At 37.6% G+C, this 21,285-nt stretch overlaps 1 protein-coding gene across 3 annotated transcripts in view; it reads left to right on the top strand.

Moving 5' to 3' along the window:
- Nucleotides 1-21,285, top strand: part of LOC139948899 (integrin beta-1-like) — a 41,996-nt gene that overhangs the window by 2,023 nt on the left and 18,688 nt on the right. For 2 of the 3 annotated variants that reach the window (XM_071947261.1, XM_071947260.1), the window contains 3 exons: nucleotides 18,587-18,707; nucleotides 19,789-19,904; nucleotides 20,988-21,095. In XM_071947261.1, the coding sequence (XP_071803362.1) occupies nucleotides 18,623-18,707; nucleotides 19,789-19,904; nucleotides 20,988-21,095 (309 nt within the window). In that variant the 5' untranslated portion in view covers nucleotides 18,587-18,622. Of the gene's footprint in view, nucleotides 1-10,977; nucleotides 11,070-18,586; nucleotides 18,708-19,788; nucleotides 19,905-20,987; nucleotides 21,096-21,285 lie in introns of those variants that run through there. The other variant, XM_071947262.1, reaches the window with a different exon arrangement.

Genomic DNA, 21,285 nt, shown 5'->3' with positions numbered 1-21,285 from the left:
AGCATTTCTATTTATATTTACATGAGTTACAGGGAGCCGAAAGCCTTAAAAATGTGGTAAGCAGCTCTATGCAAGCCGACCCCATGCCAAATTATGTAAGCAAATATACTTGGTAACAACAGAAAACTCTTGCTTTGCTAAGAAGAAACTATAAATAAATAGTAAACTTGCGGGTACAACCATGTATAAATCTCTTAGGGTGAGTGGTGGCTCTGAAAGAGCCGGTGGGTCTCGACGTTTCGAACAGTATACTCTGCTCTTCTTCAGGAGCTGATGAAAACAGCAGCCAAAATTACATGAGGTTTACATTGTTGCGACGGGTGCCCAACTAATTTTTGCTTTAGCAAAGACAATTCTCATTCAAGCATTATTTTCGGCTAAACACCTTTATGAAATTGGGCCCGGACTATTACGTCAGCATTAACAAGAGTCCGCTTATAGGAAACCTACCGGATGATCACCATTAACAAATATCACACAATGTCATGTTGTTTCGCCGATGATTGTTTACTTCTGGTAAGCAGAAATGGTTTGCGCTTAGCCACAGTCTTAAGAATCCCTTATGAAATTGTGGTGTAGACCGATGTAATTATGGTATAAAAGCCGGTTTACATTGATTTGCAATCCTTGTGGTAGGTTTGTTGGTGTTTAGCGGAAATGGTTAAGGTTGGCGCGTCTTTGTTCTGAGTGATAGATAGGGTGTGGTATGGGGGCGCGTAAGGAAATGGATGTGCCAGAATGGGAAACTTTTGGGACGCTTGGTGGCAGCAGACTTACCAGGTAAAATCCATTGTTCTCGGTAATATGCGCACGCTCAGAACTACGTAAACAATGGAAATTTACCTTGTAAATCTGCTGCCACCTAGCATCCCAAAGCCCCCCATTGACTGTGCTACCCCCAATAATGTTTGTTGGTGGTGACACTGAAAATTAGTATCACGGCAGAGATTGGGGTGTTAACATTTAAATAATTATAGCAAATAGAAGCCAAGTTCTGTCAGTCTTCGAACTAAACCCATGGCACCTATAAAGCAATTGCCGTGATGCCCTGTGCTTTTGCTGTGGTGCCCTTTGCAAAGTTTCAATGCAAATTTATATTTTCCTTATACTATAGTGCTCCTTGCAGGGGATTGCTGTGACTCTTCAAGAGCGAAGATAATAAAGGCATGTTATGTATTTTATCTGTACGATGCGGACAAAATAAAATATCTATCTATTCATCTATTTCGCGCAAAATTGAAAGATGTACGAATGCGAATCCTCAGATTGACAATGAAACCCTATGCAAATCGCAACTCGGCAACAAAATGTAATTCCGATCACAGAGATCGAAGTTTAGCCTTTAGTTCAAGACGTTACTCTGCAACATTATTGTTTTCATATTATTACAACTTATTACAATCTAGGTATCACTTATGCAGACCTACAGCGAATTCGAAACCTAAACTTTGGCTTCACATGACTGTGCGGCACCTAAATGTAGCCCGAGCCCTAAATGTAGCCCGAGCCCTAAATGTAGCCCCAAACATGTACCTAGATGTAGGTACATGTTTGGGGCTACATTTAGGTCAGGCTACATTTAGGTCTCGGGCTACATTTAAGTGCCGCACACATGACAGCCAACTGTTGGTTAACACCAGTCGTCCGATACTGGATCTGCTAACAGGAACAATTAATAATAGAATCACTTTGAGCCAACCATAACAAGGATATGTTTGTTTTAAAAAGAACCAAAACATATTTTATGAATCATTGTGGAGGTGTAGAATCTCTTCCAACTTCCTTATTTTAGAAACCAAAGATTGTTGTGTCTTGTCATTATCTAGGTTTGTGCGTGGGTCCGGTGGTTGAGTAACATGACGTTTCGCTCAGTATACCCCACACGTCTTCACGAGAAAAACAAACGTACATTATTTCGTTTTAACATTTAAATGTTACACCACCAGTTCGTTTTAGAACCATAAAAACTCCCTTAAAAGAGCGTTTAGAAAAGAAGCGAGTTATTCACAAACCTTTCATGTTTTTAAATGTCTTCTCATGATGTCGAGTTGCAAATTTTCACTCCAATGTTGTCGGTTCATGCACACACTGTTAAACAAAAATATAATAATTAAGAAAATACAATTAGCTGTTGCAAACTGCATACCAACCAACATGACCTATTGTGAATAAACCAATTCAAATAACATCAAATCAAATCAAAGACCTATGGTATAAAAATGCAAACAAAATGGAGTAAATGCCCTTACGACGTATTGAAATAAAAAGTAACTAATGAACAATTAATAAATATATAAACAAACAAACAAACAAACAAACAAACAAACAAACAAACAAACAAACAAACAAACAAACAAACAAACAAACAAACAAACAAACAAACAAACAAACAAACAAACAAACAAACAAACAAACAAACAAACAAACAAACAAACAAACAAACAAACAAACAAACAAACAAACAAACAAACAAACAAACAAACAAACAAACAAACAAACAAACAAACAAACAAACAAACAAACAAACAAACAAACAAACAAACAAACAAACAAACAAACAAACAAACAAACAAACAAACAAACAAACAAACAAACAAACAAACAAACAAACAAACAAACAAACAAACAAACAAACAAACAAACAAACAAACAAACAAACAAACAAACAAACAAACAAACAAACAAACAAACAAACAAACAAACAAACAAACAAACAAACAAACAAACAAACAAACAAACAAACAAACAAACAAACAAACAAACAAACAAACAAACAAACAAACAAACAAACAAACAAACAAACAAACAAACAAACAAACAAACAAACAAACAAACAAACAAACAAACAAACAAACAAACAAACAAACAAACAAACAAACAAACAAACAAACAAACAAACAAACAAACAAACAAACAAACAAACAAACAAACAAACAAACAAACAAACAAACAAACAAACAAACAAACAAACAAACAAACAAAAACAAACAAACAAACAAACAAACAAACAAACAAACAAACAAACAAACAAACAAACAAACAAACAAACAAACAAACAAACAAACAAACAAACAAACAAACAAACAAACAAACAAACAAACAAACAAACAAACAAACAAACAAACAAACAAACAAACAAACAAACAAACAAACAAACAAACAAACAAACAAAGGCCCCAATGAACAAACAGGCTATCAAGAAATACCTCACTGAAAAAATCTATAAAATTTTAAAACCTTGCAAACTAAACAAGACACCAACGAACTAACTAGAAACAAACATGCTTACAAAACACCGGAATGGCGAAACGTTTCTGTTGGTTTCGATTCCAACAGTTCATAATGATTGAGCTTTCAGCTGATTTAAATATAACTTTCTCTCGATAATTATGGATGCTGTTTCTATGAATGCCGAACCCGATGTACAAGGAGTGCGGCCTTATTGGGGGCGCCTAATAATTTGATTAGTTTAGTCAGGAGTGAAATCTGTTAGGTGTCGACAGGTGTTAATTGAACAACGCCTGCACGAGGCATACAGCGGGAACAGCGGGTGTCTTCGTTGCTTTAATTTAAAGGAACTGTAGGCCATGGGCCGTAGATATAAAATCCTTCCAGAAACTATGTTTATTATGTGTCTAAGCAAGAATCAAACTATTCTTTTGCTCACAAGTTGCACATTTCACGGATCGGATAAAATGTCTCATTTTCCAACATCAAAGAGAAAACATAAGAAAAACCACGATATCACTTGTCACGCTAAGTATTCTCAATCGGTGTATTTTCCTTCCTTCCATTTACGAGCAACTTGCTCTATGGTGTTACCCTACATATGGATGGGTAACCCTATGCACGACAATAATGTAAGAAGAAGAAAAACATTGTTGCCCAAGTTGGTGTGCTTTCAGAAGCCGTATAGAAAGGCAATCATGCAGACCTCCTGAAGTCTGTCTCAGATTCAAATATGTTAGTGAGGAATTACCTCTTTCTCAACAACTACGTTACTTCAGAGAGAGTCGTTTCCCCACAATGTTTTATACTATCAACAGCTGACAAAACAGTCGTGGCCAGTGTGAATGTTTTGTGTGATCAACCATAGACCGTAACCATACGTGAAATAAAAACAAACCGGTGTAAATTTGGGTTCAACAACCGAAATCAGCTGGGTTTTTTAAAAAGGTTTTCAGAAAGAACAAAATCGTCGAAAGACGCTACGCAAATGTTTGTGTGCTTAACAGCTCTATGAAATTAGGCACTGGTGAACTTCTAACGTACTCTGCGGTTAACATCATTGATGGGAACGTGTTCAACCCTGAACCCACCGGCACGTGTCGGAATTAAGCTCGTTTCCCTCGAACTGCAAACTACCTTGAACAGTTTACGCATTGCTGGTTTTATGAAGTCATTAAGGACACTAAATGTCAGCTTCGATCAAGGAATTGTTTTAACGAGCATCGGTGGATAATACACACATGTTAGTACTTGAATGGTTGGGGAGGTTTAGCTGCATGCTACGCGAGCAACGTGAACGTAAAAGTTGTAAAAATCTCACTTTTTTAGCATACGTGAAAATCTTTTCATTTTTCACGTCAGGTATACGTTCGTGCATACGTACGTCATACGTGCGCATGAAAACAAAAGCCATAAGTGGTGACGTCACCTAGAAACAACACATTCTTTTTTACGTTTAAGTTTACTTTTTTGCTCGTGTAACGTCAGCTAAACCTCGCTAATGTCTCTCTCTACATACGAACTTTTATACTTGGGAAACATCCGTTGCTATGGGATGGACCGAAATTGTTTTGGGTGGATTTTGTTTCGCGCGAAAATGCAAGTCGGGTGATAGTCATTGTTGACAACAAAGTTTGAAACTGGGATATATAAAAGGAGGTGTACTGTATGCTAATTTTGGTTTAACCCATATACACCGATGTGTGTTAGCACTGTATATTCAGTACTTACACGAGCTATGTGGCCTATTACTCGGGTGGGATTCGAACCCACGACCTTTGTAATTCTAGAGCAGTATCTTATAGACCACCGAGATTGCCCGGTAGCTAGAGGCAGTTCGAATCCTATATTTCTTTACAGTGTTGAAATGTTGACTTCCAACTCTTGATAACCCCTGGGGCTATAATTTTAGGGGAGATTGTGTGAAGTATTATCCTCAGTGAAGTTGAGAGTAGCTAAACAAACATTACTATTTTTATTTATTAAAACGGTGGCACTTGAGGATCACAATGGAAATAACATTTGTACGTTTGTTTTTTTTGTGTTATCCTCGACAATTCATTTTCAACGCAAATCAATCAACATTTCTTTCCATATTGGTGAAAAGGGAGAATAATTAACAAATTAAGCAAATTAAGCAAATCCCCGGATTCACCCTTCTTTTTGTCCGTTTCAAATAAAAACGAGAAACAAACTCCTTATCACAGCGGAATGCCAGCTAACGACCCGGAGATACGCTCCAAATAAGGGCATAATTCAGTGGTAATGAAACAGGGCCTTGATGACTAAGAGCGAAACAATAAACATTAATGGAAATAGTACAATGTAAATCAAGTTAAGACCGTTTCAACGGCACCCGTAAATTGTATGGAAGTTTTTTCACACTCACGATGGAAGATAAACGCCATAGGATTTCAAACGGTTTACATTCAGTAATTGCATGCTTTTAAGTCTGTAAATGCAGGTTGCGAAGGAAGTGCTCAGAAGTATTGCTTGAATCGTGTTGCCGCCGAGCAAACCCAATTGTGTTAAAGCCGTTGGACCCTTTCGGTTCAGAAAAAAAATAATAAAAGTTCACAGATTTACAAATAACTTACAGGGTTTACAGAAGGCAATGGTGAAAGACTTCTCTTGAAATATTATTACATGAAATGCTTTACTTTTTGAGAAAACAGCAAAACAATATAAATTCTCGTTAACGAGAATTACGGATTTATTTTAAACACATGTCATGACACGGCGAAACGCGCGGAAACAAGGATGGGTTTTCCGTTGTTTTCTCCCGACTCCGATTGAGCTTAAATTTTCACAGGTTTGTTATTTGATATAGAAGTTGTGGTACACAAAGTGTGGGCCTTGGAAAACACTGTTTACCGAAAGGGTCCAATGGCTTTAAAGGCCACGTTTGGTAAAATGCCAAAGACCAGTATTCTCACTTGGTGTCTCCCAACTTATGCATAAAATAACAAACCTGTGGAAATTTGGGCTCAATTGATCATCGAAGTTGCAAGAGAATTATGAAAGAAAAAAATCCTTGTTGCACAACTTTGCGATGCTCTCAGATGCATATAAGTACTTCAGTTGAAGTGTTTTATTATTTTAGTGAGAAACTACCGTTTTCTCAAAAACTACGTTACTTCAGGGCCCAATTTCATAGAGCTGCTTCAGCAAAAATGTTTGCTTAAGCAAAAAGTTCATTGCTTCGTAAAATCAGATTACCGGCCAAGACTCCACTCAATTGTTATGCTAAGTAAACAACAGCTAAATACTAGTCATAAGCAATGTATATGGCATGACATTTTGGCCAGTATAACATGTGTAAAATAAGCGTGCTATTTTCGTGCTTAAGCAAATTTTTTGCGTAAGCAGCTCTATGAAAATCGCCCCAGATCAGAGATACCCGGATCCCATAATGTTTTATAGTATACCAACAGCTCTCCAATGCTCTTTACCAAGTCAGTTGTTAAGTTAATATTTGTTCTGAGTAATTACCAAACGTGTACCTTCCCTTTAAACGTTTTGCTGACAAGCAACCCCCAACCCCATTTCGTTAAGCAATATTCTATAATGAAATGTTTCACGGAGAGCATGCTGTGGGCTGAAGATTATCATTTTTCCGTGGTCCTTCCTTCATGTGATAATCAATCAATGTCGTCTGCTACCGGGTATTTTGCGCGGGAAAAAATGTTTGCATTTTTGTTGCGTTACTTTTGCGTTGCTGGTTGATCGGATGTTACAGGGGTCAGACTAAGGAGAGTCTAGTTCATGCTGAGAGTATGTGAAATCAATTCAATTTCCTCTACCGGTAGAGTCTTATCAATGTCGCCATATGGTTAAAGACACAGTTTGTCAAAAATTAATAGTGAGTCTTGTTTGTGTTTCATTTTTATTGTTTGTCAGAGACTTCCTTTCTTAAACATGTTTGTGTTGTTTGCTGCAAATAGAGCGGCAGCCCAGAGCACTTTGGTTAAAGGAACGAGGTACCAATATTTGAGTACAGGAACATTTAGTGGATAGCCTGACATAGTCAGATATGGATGTCTGCCGGGGACCCCCCGCTGCGTGTAGTGAACGGACCCCCAACAAAGAGGCAACATAATGGGCTGAATCAAACATTGTGGTACCACATGAACCCAAGTGAAAATGGTAAATAACATGGGGAGAGGTTGATAGTATAACAAATTGTGAGAAACGGCTCCCTCTGAAGTAACGTAGTTTTCGAGAAAGAAGTAATTTTCCTTGAATTTGATTTCGAGACATCAGAACTAGATTTTGAGGTCCCGAAATCAAGCATCTGAAAGTACACAACTTCGTGTGACAATGTTGTTTTTTTTCTTTCATTATTATCTTCCATTATTTTCACAGGTTTGTTATTTTGTGCATATGAGATACACTAATTGAGAAGTTGAACATTACCAATAGTGTCCAGAGTCTTTATTAAACACCTTTGAGTTAATTTAGAAAAACTGGCAACACAAAGCTGAACTGTGTGGCATTACAAGGTAGAATTATGAAAAAAGGTTTAAAAAATTAAACAGATAAAAGACATAAAATAGCATCACCGCAGTGCGGGGTAACATTCTTAACCAACAATGTCAAAATAATATCCGTAACATTTACGGGGCAGCTAGAGTGCCAGGTAAAGTGCCGTAAATTTCACTGTGGAAGTTTTGCAAACCACCCCTTTAAGGCATACTGTACAAAAGTTCCACTGTGGAATTTACTGCACTTTATCTGGCACCCTAGCTGCCAGAAAGCACCGTAAATTTTACGGATTTTTTGTTGCAGTGAAGATGACAACATGTAGGTCTACTACCAGCTGTATGAAACTGCCCCTCTATTCCATGATATGACTAAAATTAAAGACCCATAAAGTATTATTTTCATTGTATGCAGACTGACACATTGTAATGATGGCCCTCTATAAATAACCGTCATCAACGGTCATCTGGTTCTTCGATAACGATTAGAGAGAGAAAACGAGTGAACGATTTTAAAGCTGCTTTTCCTTATCGTGAAACCTTGTTACCCATTAAAATGGAATAATATAAGCATCCACGGCCCAGATTCATAAAGATACTTTAAAGGGTATGTATACTCTTTACAGATGGCAATAACAACGCGGTAAGGAGTGTATACGCTTTACAGTAGCTTTGGGTAGTTTGATGCCTTTGGAGAAACTTTCACTTCGAACTACAAGGAAGAGTTCACTTCGAAATAGACACGGTTGTGGAAATGCTATTCCCCAAAGTTTGAACACAAGAAGCTTTACCGCGGTAATGCTTATCAGGGCCCAATTTCATACAACTGCTTAGCACAAAAATGTGCTTAGCATGACATTTCTTCCAGCGGTAAAAACAGGATTACCAACCAAATTTCCATTTGTTACATATTGCTTGTTACAGGTAATCAGCTGATGTTTGCTTATATCCTGAAAGTCTTGTGGAAGTTTGGTTGGTAATCCTGTTTTTACCGCTGGAAGAAATGTCATGCTAAGCACATTTTTGTGCTAAGCAGTTGTATGAAATTGGGCCCAGGTTATGAGTTCCTATGGGGATTAATCTTCCTCCTGCGTGTTGGACACAATGGGTGCGTTCGTTTAGCGTCCCTGGGTCGACCCCGGTGTGTAACGGTTTTTTTCCCAGGACGAACGTGTGTAGATAATTACCCACGTTCGTCCTGGGAAAAAACCTATGGGGTCGACCCAGGGAAGCTAAACGAACGCACCCATTATTCGCTCCGGAGTTTTGGCGATCGTTTCAAAAACGTAAACACCTTTTTTGTTTTCACGTTCTTATTTTATTGTATTAGAACAACTAATATTGGGCTAAAACAGTCCAATAGTTTTGAAAACAAATACCTATAGCAGAAACAGTTACGTGCACCAGAATATTATCAGCCAAAGCACGATAACATGTAAAGTCTGTGACTGGTTTCCACTAAGGAAGTTACTAAGTACTCCGCTTAAAGCCATTGGACACGTTCGGTAAACAGAACTGTCCAAGGCCCACACTTAGTGTATCACAACTTATACATAAAATAACAAACCTGTAAAAATTTAGGCTCAATCGGTCATCGCAGTCGGGAGAAAATAACGGGACAACCCACCCTTGTTTCGCACGTTTCGTCGTGTTCATGACATGTGTTTACTATAAATCCGTAATTCTCGTTGTCGAGAATTGATAACTGTTTTAATGTTTTCTCTGTAAGTTATTTGTAAACCTGTGACCTTTTTTTTCTTCTCTGTACACCGAAAGTGTATAATGGCTTTAAACAGCTCTATGATAAAATTGGACCCACACATCGCAAGCAACTAATTTATTTGATAATCCAGAAGCAACCATCAAAGACAATAAATATCCCTTTAAAAAACCGGTTTTGTGGATACCCTGTTTCTGCTTAGCAAGAGCCTTCGGTGCTTAGATTTAATTGACCGTGGTAGATTCATTAAAAACCTGTTTGTACAATTATTGTTTGGTAACTCAATCATTAGAATTCAAATAATTACTTTTCCATGGAGATTTTCTAGAAATTTACGATTAAATTCCAAGCATTTCGAACCGTCGGACGATCAATTTGCGCAATTTTTTTAAAGTTTGTTTTTTACAAAAAGATATGGATAAAACACAACCTCAAAACAGAGCACAGGGATTGTAATCATGAGTGAAATTCTTATATTTCTTTTTTAATCTGACAGCTCAGGGATGAGTTTATCATCATGCCTATATATATCCTCTTTCATTAGCTGTCAAAATTAGAGAATCGTTTCCTTTATATTGTTTCATTAGACAGAATTGGCCTCATATACCAATCAAACTATTTCCGCGTGACGCAAGGCTTATAGTGCGTACAGCTCTATAACGGAATGTCCCCATACAATCACAACACCGTATTGTAAATCTACTAAATACGCGATTTTAAAGGCACTGGACACTATTGGTAATTACTCAAAAAGTGTTAGCACCAAAACCTGCTTGGTAAAGAGCAGGTGGTGAGCTTTTGATTGTATTGTGAGAATATGGCTAACACAGTTTTTTTTTTAGCAATAACTTCATTTGTTCCCAACGAACCCGCATAATCATAATAACATCAGCATTGCATCATTGCACTTTCATTTAAACAACTCCTTTAAAATATGCAGCACCGGCAGAAAACGCCAATTCAATTCAATTGTTACCGTCGCATTATAGGCTCCTTGGTGATGAGAATATTATTAGACCTTAAGCACATGACGTCAGTTCAGTATGGCGCCCTCACCTAGAGGTCAAAAGGAGGTTGTTCATTGGCCAATCCTGTGCGCCGCGCGTACAAATCTGTGCGTTTCAATTATTTCGTCACCGTTTTTCCCACTAAGATGGCCGCTGGATGACGTCAATGCATAAAGTCTATTAGTGCCACGACCGGGATTCGAACCCACACTCCTATGACTCAATCACCATTGAATTTGATGCTCCCACCCGCTAGGCCACGACACTCTAAAACACATTATGCCAGCTCAATTTCAAAAATATTTTTATTCTTCTCTTCACCTCTCATTTGACCCTCTGGTATAAACACTTCACATCATTTCAAGTCACTCCCAGTACGTGTCAACAACCTGCAGCGTAAACTGAACAACTTAGCATGACTCCTTGTTTTCATTATGACACATAATAATATAGCCTTTATTGATTAGCATTGACGAAATCTATAGTGAACAACGTGTGTATGTTAATGAATCGCCGTTGGTAACTCCTTCATCGGTAGTATCTCCTTCATCAATTAATATATTGTAATATGGTGAATGCACTGAATACTGAATGGTACGGAATACTTATTGCTCGTTGCAGGAATAGCTTCAGGTTAGTAATGTATATTTATTGACTCTATGTTGTTAGGCTGCTGTGTCGTTATTTGGAAGGGTTTGTATACTTCTTTAATTGGAGTATTATAATATACTTGGTTTGTGGTAACACCATGTGTATATACTTGCCAGGTAGAGTTTGTTCTTTAGAGAACTGTCTTTTTTTATTTTACTACCGCGGAGTAGATTTATCGGATACTCGGGAGACTTCTCAGTTCTGAAAAGAACAGTCCTGCTTTTTAAAGGAACACGTTGCCATGAATCGGACGAGTTGGTCCATAAAAAGCGTTTGTAACCATTTTTTATAAAATGGCATATGGTTGGAAAGATGTTTAAAAAGTATAGAATACAATGATCCACACAAGTTTGCCTCGAAATTGCGTGGTTGTCCTTTTACTGTGCGAACTAACACGGACGGCCATTTATGGGAGTCAAAAAATTTGACTCCCATAAATGGCCGGCCGTGTTAAAAGCTAAAAGGAAAACCGTGCAACTTTGAGGCATGTTTGTGTGGATCATCCAACCATATGCATTTTATAACAAACGATTACAAACGCTTTTCAAAGACCAACTCGACCGATCCAAGGAAACGTGTTCCTTTAACTATCTACCCGGGCGGAAGGTCACAGTATAGAAAATTGGCTGGGACTACTATTTTAGCTTATATGATCGTAATTAACTGCGCGGAGTCAGTTCTTTAATTGGTCTCAATGTTTCGACTAGCTTGCTCTATCTATAGTCATCGTCAGGAGACTGGATTTATATAGTTTTGTGAAGCCAATGATTCTCGGAATAGCGAATTTAACCACTATGCTAGCCAAGAAGCCCGTGCATGGAAAGAAGAGCAGTAATGAGGTTTTAGTTTAAGAGGTGGGAGAGAGGAAAACACAATCCAATCAAAAATTTATAGATACTAAATACCCAATCAAAACGGATAACTTGATTTCCAAATCCCTGGTGTGGGACTCGCAACATGTGAGTGCTGCAGGTTGATAAGAAGAGGTATACCCCTTACGCCAACCACACCATCACCCAAAACTTGGTGTCTGGGGTGGATTTCACAAAGAGATAGGACTAGTCTTATCTCGAGTTAGGACCAGTTACTCGTCTTAACTTAGGACTATCCATGCAATTTGTATATCTCCTAGGATCGACCCCTGGTGTCCTTTAAATATTTTGCTCAGGGAAAAAATACATGCGTAACAGCTTAATTTTGGGATTGGTCCAAGTACTTTATTTCCATCAGTAAGCTTGTCTTAAACCTGGATAAGCAATCGAGTATTAACCCAGTGGGCCGTGGTCTCTAACATGCATTTCATATTTGTCCAATTTCTTCCGCTTACAAATTCAAGGATTATTATTGCATTATTATCACAGAAGTGGTTTTTGATATCAATACAGTCTCAATGTTGTTGTTTTTCCCTCACGGGGGTTATGTTTAGCGATGAGGGTTTTTGGTAGATTTTCCCTGTATAAATTTGTCAGGAATAACATGCTACATTGCGGCCATAATATCACATCTGTTAACACTTTCATTAAAAACGGTGGAATGTTAAAGACAACGTCTTTTCACACATGAACGTGTACCATGCTACGTTTATTGTGCATATTACTCTCATAATACGTTCAAACACACCATGCATGACTTTCTCATTGCCACACGAGGTCTTGTCTTAAAGGCAAATAATACATTTGGTTTTATGAACCGTTCGTTTGTTTTAGTCTTTTAAATGTAGATTAATACAATGAAGTAACATGTGAAAATTTCAGTCCAAAAAGTGGTCGCGTAACCTTTTTAAAGGCAGTGGACACTATTGGTAATTACTCAAAATAATTATCAGCATAAAACCTTACTTGGTGACGAGTAATGGGGAGAGGTTGATGGTATACAACATTGTGAGAAACGGCTCCCTCTGAAGTAACGTAGTTTTCGAGAAAGAAGCAATTTTCCACGGATTTGATTTCAAGACCTCAGAATTACACTTTGAGGTCTCGAAATCAAGCATCTGAAAGCACACAACTTCGTGTGACAAGGGTGTTTTTTCTTTTATTATTATCTTGCAGCTTCGACAACCAATTGAGCTCAAATTTTCACAGGTTTGTTATTTTATGCATATGTTGAGATACACCAAGTGAGAAGACTGGTCTTTGACAACTACCAATAGTGTCCAGTGTCTTTAAAGTGAAATTCTAATGTTCACTTGTTAGTTTTATTGTTTATGTCCACAGTTAAAGCAATCAAACGTTTTTAAAAACGAAAGGCACACCTTGCCTTTAAAAATACATCGGGGAAATCGGTGGGAAACTAATATAATTTAAACTACTAACAGGGCGTATATTTATTTTAAACCAAATTAAATGTTGGTCTACTTCCTCGCTTCGGACTAGCTGTTCAAACACGATTCATAATTATGATAACGAAACCGAATTTTCCTTAAATATTTATATTGAGGAACTAAAACACAGTAATGATTAACGATAAACCACCGAAAGTGCATAAATTATGATAATATTTGACGTGGCTGTTGATACTTTTATATTTATAAATACAACAATATTTATTATCTTAGTTTTTTGTGTATTTCATGCAGCATGTACGATATAAAAATTGAAAGTGTTTGATGCGGCATATTGATATTCTTTTGATTGCTTAATAATGAAACTATGAGCGTGTGTCGGATTTAACGCATCGCGAAGCACACTACGTGAATTGCGGCCTCGTATCGCATTATTCCACGTTAATGCATTATGTTCATTTACTGAAGACGTCAATACTATGCTCTATACAGCAGCGGAAGATCAGCGCCCCAAGTTAGACTTTATTCAAGTCGGATCCAGTGTGTGGCCCATAGATAGAGAGGCTACGAGAATTGATTTATATAATAGCAATTGGCTTGAGTCAAGTCTAACACACCAGCGGCTTCGATCATGCTCTGATCAACTGGCATGCATTAGTCGGCGGTCATTGACAGCTTGTGGGTGGGGAAGGTGGGTCAACGTAGACTCGCAATAAGTCCGTTCGCAGAAAGGGCCCGCAGAGTGTTGACGATGACAGATGTTGATGTATAGTTGATATGTCATCTCACACAAATGTATTTAACAATTGAGTGCTTCTCGTCATAGCGTTTCTGTAGTTTGGGTTTTAGAATTTGTTAGGTCAAGTGCAATATACCTTTATCAGGCTGTCACCATCTTGGTCATGTTCCCTGTTTCCATAACAGTAATGAAAACTGGCTAACATTCATTGCGCAAACATGGCAGCAGACTATTATTTCGTCCAACCTCAGTTTGGTTACAATGAGTTGGAACGGAAAATAAAGATGGCCACACCGTGATAAAGGTACAATATACACGAACACCTCTAGTTATCTTGTTGTTGTAGTTGTTCTTGTTCTTCTTCTTTTGTCCCTAAAGCTCACGAGTGGCTAAATTTCCCGCAATAGTCTTTGGAGAAACGGATGGGAAAAGGTGCATTCATTCATGGGTCCTTGTGTATTGTACTAAACTGTTTGTGGGTCATTTCATGGTTCATTCACTGGGTAATCAAAATAAAGACAGGACATCCGTTACCTTTCTGTTGTTTGGTTTTTACGTTACGGTCTCCTTGACTGCATCCACTTGTGCTCTATAAACATTACTACCTAGCTGGAATTAGAAACACAAGTGCACAAACCGATTTATTTTCCAAACTAACTCTTAAAGGGTCTATGTAACTTTTGTAGGACAAATAAACAATGTACACAGATTTACACTAAACTTACACAGTTTGAAGATAATGATAGTAGAAAGCTTCCCTGAAAAAATTACGTGCTGAGGTGCTGTAGTTTTGGGGAAATGAGTAAAAAATGTTATGAAATTAATTTTCGTCTCATGAGACGATTTTTTTTTGAATCATTTACAAACGTATTTTCATGACATTGTTTTACTCATTTCTCAAGAACTACAGCACCTCAGTTAGTAATATTTGAAGGGAAGCTTTCCACTATCATTATCCTCAAACCCTGTAAGTTAAATGTAAATCTATGGACCGTTGACAAAGTACCCAAATCCTTTAATGAGTATCATCAATGGATTATAATTCATTAATGAGTATGTTTTACCACCAAATGATTGCCAGAAGGAACATAAATTCGATTTATCAAAAGAGGAAGTGTACCTTTGTTTTGTTTTAGAGCTGCGTGATTGTTTTAATCCTATATAAATATAAGTAAATACAATACACTTAACATGTGAAAGTTTTATTTCAAAAGGTATAGACCGTATTGAAAACACCCTTTTTTGCTATGAAAGTCGCCATCTTGTAGGTCAAACCGTATGCGCATCCAAACGCGTACATCAATGAAGCACGCAGCACGCAGCGTTCCCGGTTAGATTTCTCATAGATATCGAATAGAATAATTATATATCTATGAGATTTCTATGGCACATGCATGCACACCCACACGCACACGCGCACAGACGACATCTTGTACGGCAGATATTTGAATGGTGACGTCATATTCAATACGGTCTATAGTGTGCTCGTTTTTGTGAAAACTCCGGAGCGATTATATCCACACAGGAATAATAATCCGTAATTTGCATACACATTCTGAGAAACGTACCTGACGGTGACGCTTCTCACATTCAAATTTGGGGGATTACAAAATATTTTTGTATTGCCACTAATTTTAAGAGTTTGAAGCACATAGCATATCTTTAGAGGTATATTATTAGAGGTCATCGTCATTAGTATCTCAAAGATATGACGGTGACCCTTACTCCCCCACCCCACCCACCCCAACCCCGCTTTATCTGACGCCGTGACAGCTTATGCGAAAATGCCTGCCTTCCTGCACAACGTTATTATGTAATAGAAAGTTCCTCAATCGTTTTGAGAGAATTAACCAATTAACGTTGTAGACATACTTGGGGATATTGGCCATTCCACACTGCGTTGAGATTGTTGTCTCTGTGTGTGGGATGCATTGTCAACTTTGGCGTGTACTTGAAAACTTTATCCCATGTTTAAAATCTCAAACCTGAGAGCATCTAACAAATCTCGGCTTAGGCCCCCTTGTTCCCGATAGGACTCCCTTGAGTTGTTTTGAAACCGTACTTTGGGTGGAGAAGGGGCTTCTATTTGAGCCCCAATAAAGCCGAAGCGGAATCAATTTGACGAATGAGAGGGTCTTTAAATGGTATTAAACAATTAGCCTCCATTTTGTTTTGTTGTATTATGTCAAAGTGCTAACCAACACGTCTAGGGGGGGGGGGGGGGGGCTTCATATGATGTTAATTTATTGGCAATGTATTTGGGGATAGTTTGTTTTACCTTTGTATTTGGTTGCCTTGGTTTGTGTGTTAATTAATTTTTTTTTATTTTTACAGTAAAATGTAATACTCATAACTGAAAAGCGAAACAACACATTCATGCAAGTTTCAAAAATTTTACTCACAACAAAAGAAGTCAAACGAAAAACCATTCGTGTGGCTATTTTAGATCAAGTTGCATAACAACGGGCATAATTCAAGCTCAAACACTTAGAATCGCTTATCAAGAACAACGCTAAGCTAAAACACCATGTCAAAAGTATACATCTGTAGCGCATGGTATCCTGCTTATTTTTGCTAAGAAATCTGCTTGAGTTATGAAATAGGGCCCAGATGACATCATCCCAGCTCAAACTAGGCATTTTAAAGTTTCAACAAGATAAATGTCTTCAAGAGAAAAAACATTAGTTAAAAAAAAATAAATAAAAAAAATGTTTACAAAATAAAACTAGGTTACCGACATTCCATTGGTTAATGACATTCCATTAGTACGGAGCTATATAAGGTTTAAAATACTTTTGTAAAAAGCAACACATACACCAGACTCGGGTTACCAACGTGATATAGTGTGATTGGATTACAACTTCCTGCAGGATACCTGTTCCCTTCCTGTTGTTCTTCAATTTACAGTAAAAAAAACAGTAGCCCACCTCAACAGGATGACAGCAAATATAGCTCTGGTGTTTTCCGCTGTGTCTTGTTTTACTTGTGTTCCTTAAGGTGGGGGGGGGGGGGGGGGCTGACCAGAATAATGTTGTCACAGTCTGACAGCGTTCCTGTCAGTTTGCGGGTAACTTTCAGGTTTTGAATTACATTGGCACACTGTACGTAAAAGCTCCAAGTGGTAGTATGGTGTGTGAAAGTATACATTATCAATACAATAAAGAAGAGTTTAAAAACAGCGCACCAACTGTCACTTTTCACAAGGGTATTTAACTGAAAATCGAATTAAAGTATAGGAATTTTATCATGCCTCTGTATAGTATAAAGCGTAGGGAAATGGCATACAAAATGTATCAGTTGCTATACAAAAAAAATAATTTGCTCCTAAATATTCGCATTCAGTGTGCACAAGTCATGTTTAGGCTTAAAATACTTTGTTGTTCAAAATTACTGTACGAAATCGTTCCAGGTGTATTATAACAGAGAAGTTTGAGTTCTTGGCATTGCTTTCTGTGTCACACTGCCGTGATTTGGCTCATTATAATACAATGTATGATCAATAATGAAGTATAAGTAGGGTCTTCCCGTTACAATCTGGCCGTCCGGTGTGTTTAGCCTACGGTGGAAATACGCCCTTTCCCCCGGTCGCTCGGTTCGGGGGAAGTTGGCACGGACAACGCCTCCGTGCAAACAGTTGTGTTCTTGGCCCAAACTATATAAATATTAACTTGGTGAAGAGCACTGTGGGAGAGCAGATGATTTTATAAAAAACATTATTATTAGAAACGACCCCCTTCGAAGTGGCTTTAGAGAAAGGGGTTATTTCTTAGCCTAAAAATTGAATCCCACAAATGCTTAAGGCGTGAAGCCTTTCTATATAGCATCTATAAAGGAAGCAGTTCTTTGAAACAGTTGGGTGTTTTTTCTATTATTATTTTTGTGTAATTTAGATGACCAACTGATTTCCAGACCTCAAATTCTAAACTTGAGGTCTCGAAATCAAATTCGTGGAAAACTACTTCTTTCTCGAAAACTATGGCACTTCAGAGGGAGCTTTTTCTCACAATGTTTTATACCATCTACCTCTCCCTATTACTCGTCACCAAGAAAAGTTTAATGCTAATAATTATTTTGAGTAATTACCAAAAGTGCCCACTGCCTTAAATTAATTAATTGTAGCACGCATAATAAACTTTTACGTTGACAAAGCTGATTAAAGCTAAAAGAAAAAAACAACAACACTTTTGGGAATAATTTCTGTATAACTATTTCACAAAATAAATGCTGTCTACACACAAGGAGCACTATCCCTTTATTTAAGAAAATGTAACGTCGAGTACAGATACGCCATGTCGTGCTCAGAGAGCGGATGGGAAAATAATTGTGGCCAAACGGTTAACACAAGACCGAGTTGTATAGGTTTCGGGAGTGCTGTCAAAAACGACAGGCAGTGTGTAGGCTCCAAGAGAGCTTAAACAAGTTAACTGACAATAAGTTTCACTTTGTTTTATTTCGGTTTTGTTTCTTTTTCTTTCAAAGAACCGGCCTTGACAGGAGAAGTTTGGAGTCCTAAATATGGGTGGCCATACTCTGCAAAGACAACATCGGTTTTCCGTTGTTGTAGCTCTCGTTCTTCTATCAACACAGTGTTGCTCACAAGGTAAGTCAAGTCAATATGTATTTAAAGGCACTTGACACTTATGGTTATTACTCCAGAGCATGTTGGCATAAAAACTTACTTGGTAACGAGCAATTGATCTGCTGTGGATAGTATAAAGTATTGTGAGAAACGGCTTCCTCTGAAGTAACGTAGTTTTTGAGAAAGAAGTAATTTCTCACAAAAATATATGAATTTAATTCGAGACCTCAGCTGAGGTATCAAATTTAAAACATCTGAAATCACACAAGTTGTGCGACAATGGTGCTTTATTTGTCATTATTCTCTCGCAACTTCGACGACCAATTGAGGTCAAATTTTTACAAGTTTGTTATTTTATGCATATGTTGAGACACACCAATTGGGAAGACTTGTCTTTGACAAAATCTTCTAAACTTTTACAACCATGCTACAATTTATTACTCTCTTGTGAAAGGGGCTTTACACACGTCCACTCACACACAACAGTTTTCGTTGTGTTAACAAATATATTAAGGGGAAGTACGTTCTATTAATGTTATTCCTGGTTTTGCTGTCCTTTTCTAACCAAAACAATGACTGTTTTACACCTAACATTTGATGTTTATATAGTTTGACTTGGGGACAGAATTGAGATATGGTACAAATTTCTGCTTAGCAAAGCCAAGCTTGAAACCAGTCACAGTATGCACGTGAATGGTAATTTAAGTGATAACACCGTATTAAGCAAATGTGTGTTATGATTTAATAGCTGTTTTCTGTGCAAACATTACTATGAGATGAAGTCTACGGGTTCGCAAGATTGACGATCGGGTTTGCCCTCGTACTTGCTTCCTTACAGTGATTTGAATATTTAATTTGTTTGTTTGTCAAACAGTCACAGAAACAGTACCCAAAGAGCCGTCGGAAGTTGAAGATAACGTTCTATTAATGCAAGCAAATGTGTGTTATGATTTAATAGCGGTTTTCTGTTCTTAAGCATTTTTCATGATAATGTAGTCTACGGGTACGCAAGATTGACTATTGGGTTTGCCCAGGTACTTGCTTCCTAATTTGAAAGATACTTCATTGATTTCGATTTTGAATTTTTTGGGTTGTCAAACAGTAACAGAAACAGTACCCAAAGAGCCGTCGGAATTGGAAGATAATGTATGCTCTGGAGGAAGGACTTGCGGGGACTGTACTGCCATCGATCCCACATGTGGCTGGTGTGCACAACAGGTTAGTGGTGGTTAGTTGGTTACTTATTCCAACGTGTACACACAACGGGTTAGTATAGTTAGCCTAATGGTTATTAAATTCCACCATTTGGTTGGTGCACACAGCGGGTAAGTTGGGAGTTACTTATTCCAATATTTGTCAAAGTTGACACAGAATGGGTTAAACTCGATCCAAGCTATAATTCCATTTTCCTTAAACCAGTTTCGGGGTCAACCTGACCGGAAACCGGTCAGCACCTACAGTGCTCCCAGCCTCAAGGTAATGCGGCCCACAGGACTTGCGCGTACGGGGTAAAAAAAAAAATCAATTTTGTTTACTTTCAGAAAGACAAGACAAGTGACCGTTATTCCTTGAGAGAGAAGCGTGCTTTTCTTTAGACTCTCTTCTTTTCCTAACTTTAAGTGTCTTTGTTTTGTTTGAACACAACGCCCATAGTGTGTCAACCACACAATGCGTATGCTGATACGTCACTTCCTGCCAAGGTCATCTATAACTTCCAGTTTAAGTGACCATGGAGGTTTTCCTTCCTCAATGGTGTAATGTTTAAAACATGGACCTAGTGTTTGTTGTTCAGATTCAATTATTAATGGACATAGTATTTTTCGTTTCAGTTATCAAAATAATAAACCACATGGGAAAACTGACTGGGTACATTTTAAAGGTACATTGTAGAATTGGCTTTGTTAACAAAACAGTTGCTGTCAGTGTGAGTACTTTATGTAATCTACCATATTATACATAAACTGACAAACCTGTAGAAGTTTTAGATCGATCGGAAATCTGGGTCACGAGAAAAAAAAGTTAAAAATCGAGTTCACATTATGATTTTGCATGACATCGATGCAACAAAAAAAAAAGAATAAAACGTTCACTGAGCGGTAAAATCCAAACGCGAAATTAGATTATTTATTTCTCATCAAGTATGACATGGTCAAGATACTATAGTGTTGTTCATATATATAGTGTTGATTGTAAATTTGGAAGTTTTTGTGACAAAACTAAAGGAAGGGTTTTTAGTCAATAAAGCTAATACCATTTCAGGTCTTTAGTTGCAACATTTTAAACAATCATTTGTCTTTTCAGGGCTACACTGAAGATACCGGCTTCCTAAGATGTGATCTAATTCAGAACTTAATCAACAAAACATGTCTCGATATTACCTACCCAGTCAGCAGTGTTAGCGTAGAAGAGGTTGGTATTATTGGTTAGATCTGTGTTGGTGAACATTTATATTTTAGGTTCAAATTCATTCACATGTGAAGCCGTATTCTTTCTCTCTTTTTGACCCAAAGAGGGCGCTATATAAACAAAGAGCAGAAATGAGGTTCATCACCACAGACATAATTATAACAACAGTACTGCTGTAGAACAACAATAAATT

This window comes from Asterias amurensis, chromosome 16 (assembly GCF_032118995.1).
Source record: "Asterias amurensis chromosome 16, ASM3211899v1".
NCBI classification, from domain to species: Eukaryota; Metazoa; Echinodermata; class Asteroidea; order Forcipulatida; family Asteriidae; genus Asterias; species Asterias amurensis.
The sequence above is the reverse complement of the archived record's forward strand: the minus strand, read 5'-3'. Positions and strand labels throughout refer to the sequence as shown.